Raw genomic sequence first — 3,667 nt, 5'->3', positions numbered from 1 at the left:
CACCACTCTGTGTGTGTGTGTGTGTGTGTGTGTGTGTGTGTGTGTGTGTGTGTGTGTGTTTGTATGTGTGCGTGCGTGTGCGCGCGCGCGCGCGCGCGCGTGTGTGTGTGTGTGTGTGTGAGTGTATAGGCGTTAATTGTAATCATCAATCTAGGGGCTTCATTTTGAAGAAATTGGTTTTAAACTTTATCAAAACTCGTGTCCCTCGAAGTTAAAATTGATAACTATTCTGAATTTGTTATAATATTCTTATGATATGATAATAGTTCCGATGACATGAAAGGAACACATTATTGTTCTGTTTTCATAAGGATCTATATATTGTGGCTATTTATACTTTAACTCTTTAAGTACAAAGTGGCAGCGGCGGACAACAGGCAATGTCGAGGCAATTTTCAAAAAATCATGCACACATTAGAAATGTAAAAAAAATTGTGTATTTCATTATACGCATGTTCTTGCCCGATTTTTAAAAATTTCAGGCAAATAAAAAAGACTAAAAATCTGTTTGAATAAAGAAGTTATGCCGCAAAACAGTGCATCACCGAGCATTTTCGAATGACAAGATTATGTTGTCTCAGTGAGTTAAATGTCAATAGAAACAAACTGTCAAAGACAAGGAGACCTGACTGTACTGTACGTGCATTTCTCCACGACTGACCATTTCAGATGTCTGATGCGATGGAGATCATGTTATTGTCTATTCTGTCGCCCGAGCTGCAATGTACCTGGCAGCTTACAGGCGCACAAGAGGCTTTATTGACAACGGTGAGTGATCCTTGTTGTTGCCTGTTTGATCCCAAGGGAGATCCCTTCAGTGAACGCCAACAAAGAGAACTGAGCTGTTGTTGTTGTTGTTGTTATTGTTGTTGTTATTATTGTTGCTGCTGCTGCTGCTGCTGCTGCTGTTGTTGTTGTTGTTGTTGGTGGTGGTGGTGGTGGTGGTGGTGGTGGTGGTAGTGGTGGGGCAGCTGTTGTTATTTTTCTCTGGTGGAGGGGGGGGGGGGAGGTTATGGATTATAGATCAAGCCTAGTTTGTGGTCCACAACCTTTTTGGACTATTTTTAGACTACGCTTAGCTACGTGACAGACAGATTGAAATAAATCGAAGTTTAGATTCTACATTTTGATGAAACGAGATCAAAATCAAAGACATATTGAAAGTGTGTTTAAAGTTAAAGACACACCATGCTTTTTAAAAGTATCTGTAAGGTTACACAATATACACTCTTTCGTAGGTGCTGTTGGGGCATAGTGTAAGACCTACTCAAAGGTATCGCTTAAAAAAGGGGGAGGGGGAAGGTGGTGGATAAGTGGTCCAAAATTACACATTCAATCTCATACCCGTGTACTAGTAGAAACAAATCTGTTTTATTTCTACTTCAATGAATAAAAGAACTAGAGATCATGAAATTTTTAGTGATTTTAGTAAGTTAATGTGACAACTTTCCCCATTAAGGAACAAACCAGATTAGTTAAAAAATATAAACCAATGTACAAAAGTATTTAAAATGCACAGAAAATTGAGGTAGCCAACCCAGTACGGGTACTAATACTGGGGTATAATAAACGGGGGGTATGGAATAAGGAGCGGGGGTGGGGGGGGGGGGGCGCTTATTCGATACCTTAAAGTACATAATTAGTTGGAGAATGATTTTGCTCCCAAACCTCTCTGACTTTCTGGTGGTTCCGTTCTTGTTTGTTTGCACAATGAAAACTACAGTAGTTATTTACTGAAGAGAAAGAGTGGGAAGGTGCAAGAGTTTCATACAAAGGTAGGGGTTGAGCATGAGAGAGAGAGAGAGAGAGAGAGAGAGAGAGAGAGAGAGAGAGAGAGAGAGAGAGAGAGAGAGAGAGAGAGAGAGAAAGAGGGGAGAGAGAGAGAGAGAGAGAGAGAGAGAGAGAGAGAGAGAGAGAGAGAGAGAGGGGGGGGGGGTGTCAAAACTGCAATGTATATGTCATGTAAATGTGTATGAGAATGGACGAGTGATGTTTTGTTTTTAAAATAATAAAAAGCAAAACAAAACAAACAAAACAACAACAAAAAAGATCAGCATAATAATATTATGATCAAGGGTGACTAAGTTAGCTATTTAGACGACAGACTATTGAAATTATTTCTAATGTCGACATTGTTGTTGTTGTATTCTTAGGGTTTGGTTCCAGGTTTTCCGTTTGTTGATGCTCTACAACAGCAAAATATTATAGTAGGTATTGCCAAAGATAGTACATAACAAGATGGGCCACTTCTCTCTTTGAGCCAATTAAAAAAGTGTCCTCAAAATTCGGTGGCGCCCTCTTCACAAAAGCGCACCTTTTGCGAACAGAGTTATCCTACTTGGGTTTAAAAAATCAAAGTGAAACTAGCAAGTTTTTGAATGAATTTCGGAAGAATGCTTTTTTAAAAAGGTTACGCTGACAAAAAACCTCTTCCGGAGGAAAGGGTGATTGTTTTCTTCGTTTAATTTGACTTTAGAATGAAAGGCCAGAGGTCATTAAAATTAAAAAAAAACTAAAACTCCGTACTGAACGAACCCGAACTGCTGATGAACAGCAGTCGATCTGCGCACGCAAGGAGGTGCTATTCCTATTATTCTTCTGGAAAAACGAAAGAGAGCTTCAAAACAGACTGCAGCGCCATCTGAAGCAAAGAGCATACTTCCTGCGGACACTTTTTTGGCTGAGTGGCCCATCTTGTTATTTACTATCTTTGGTATTGCCTAGTCTCACCAAACGACTCCAACGATAACCCTTTCCTCTTTCACCAGGCTGTGTTCGCAGGTATGGCCGTTTCCTCCAACGTCTGGGGTCTGTTGTTCGACAAATACGGCCGCCGATTTGTACGTGGTAAAAATGTCGATCTAGTTGGTTGATGTATTATATATGTATGTATTTTTATTCTTGATGTGTTATATATCTATATTTATCTCTCTCACTTTCTCTCTCTCTCTCTCTCTCTCTCTCTCTCTCTCTCTCTCTCGCTCTCTCTCTTTCTCTCTTACTGTCTCTCCCTCTGTCTGTCTGTTTGTCTGTCTGTCTGTCTGTCTGTCTGTCTGTCTGTCTGTCTGTCTGTCTGTCTGTCTGTCTGTCTGTCTGTCTCTCTCTCTCTCTCTCTCTCTCTCTCTCTCTCTCTCTCTCACACTCTCTCTCTGTGTCTCACGTTCCCCCTCTCACTCTGTGTTTCTCAGGAGATTACTTCTAAAAGGAAAGAGACTGAAAAGAAGCAAAAGGGAGGTGGAAGCCGAGTAAGGGGATCAAAAAAAAAGTAAAAAAAATAGATAAAAAAAAAAGAGAGAAAAAAAAAGAAGACAAATAGTATAATGAGATAGTGAAGAGGGCAAAGAGAGAGAGAGAGAGAGAGAGAGAGAGAGAGAGAGAGACGAAGGCATAGACGAGAGAGCGTAAGGAGAACGAGTGTAGAACAAAACTAAAGAAAAAAAAAGAAAAGAAGGCAGAAGGGACGCCAACACGACAACACATAGAACACCGTACTGCGTAACCAGTAGGAGGTAGTCCAGCTCAGATCGCGGATCCCGAGTTAGGGAGATGTGCAGTATGAGAGACGAATGAAGGATCGCAGGTCAGCTTGATGACTGCAGATATACACCTAAAAATATGAGACCGAGACAACTGTAAAACAGTTCATTAAAGCGTTTGGACCGAGAGT

General features: G+C 40.7%; 1 protein-coding gene across 1 annotated transcript in view; it reads left to right on the top strand.

The window, feature by feature from the left end:
* Positions 1-669: 669 nt before the first annotated feature.
* LOC101852888 (synaptic vesicle 2-related protein) overlaps positions 670-3,667 on the top strand; it is a gene marked incomplete at its 3' end in the record, with an annotated part of 3,997 nt that continues 999 nt past the window's right edge. Inside the window, 2 exon segments of the mRNA XM_013079514.2 lie at positions 670-768; positions 2,769-2,840. Coding sequence (XP_012934968.2) covers positions 670-768; positions 2,769-2,840 — 171 coding nt within the window.

Source organism: Aplysia californica, unplaced genomic scaffold (genome assembly GCF_000002075.1).
Source record: "Aplysia californica isolate F4 #8 unplaced genomic scaffold, AplCal3.0 scaffold00003, whole genome shotgun sequence".
NCBI lineage: Eukaryota > Metazoa > Mollusca > Gastropoda > Aplysiida > Aplysiidae > Aplysia > Aplysia californica.
The sequence above is the reverse complement of the archived record's forward strand: the minus strand, read 5'-3'. Positions and strand labels throughout refer to the sequence as shown.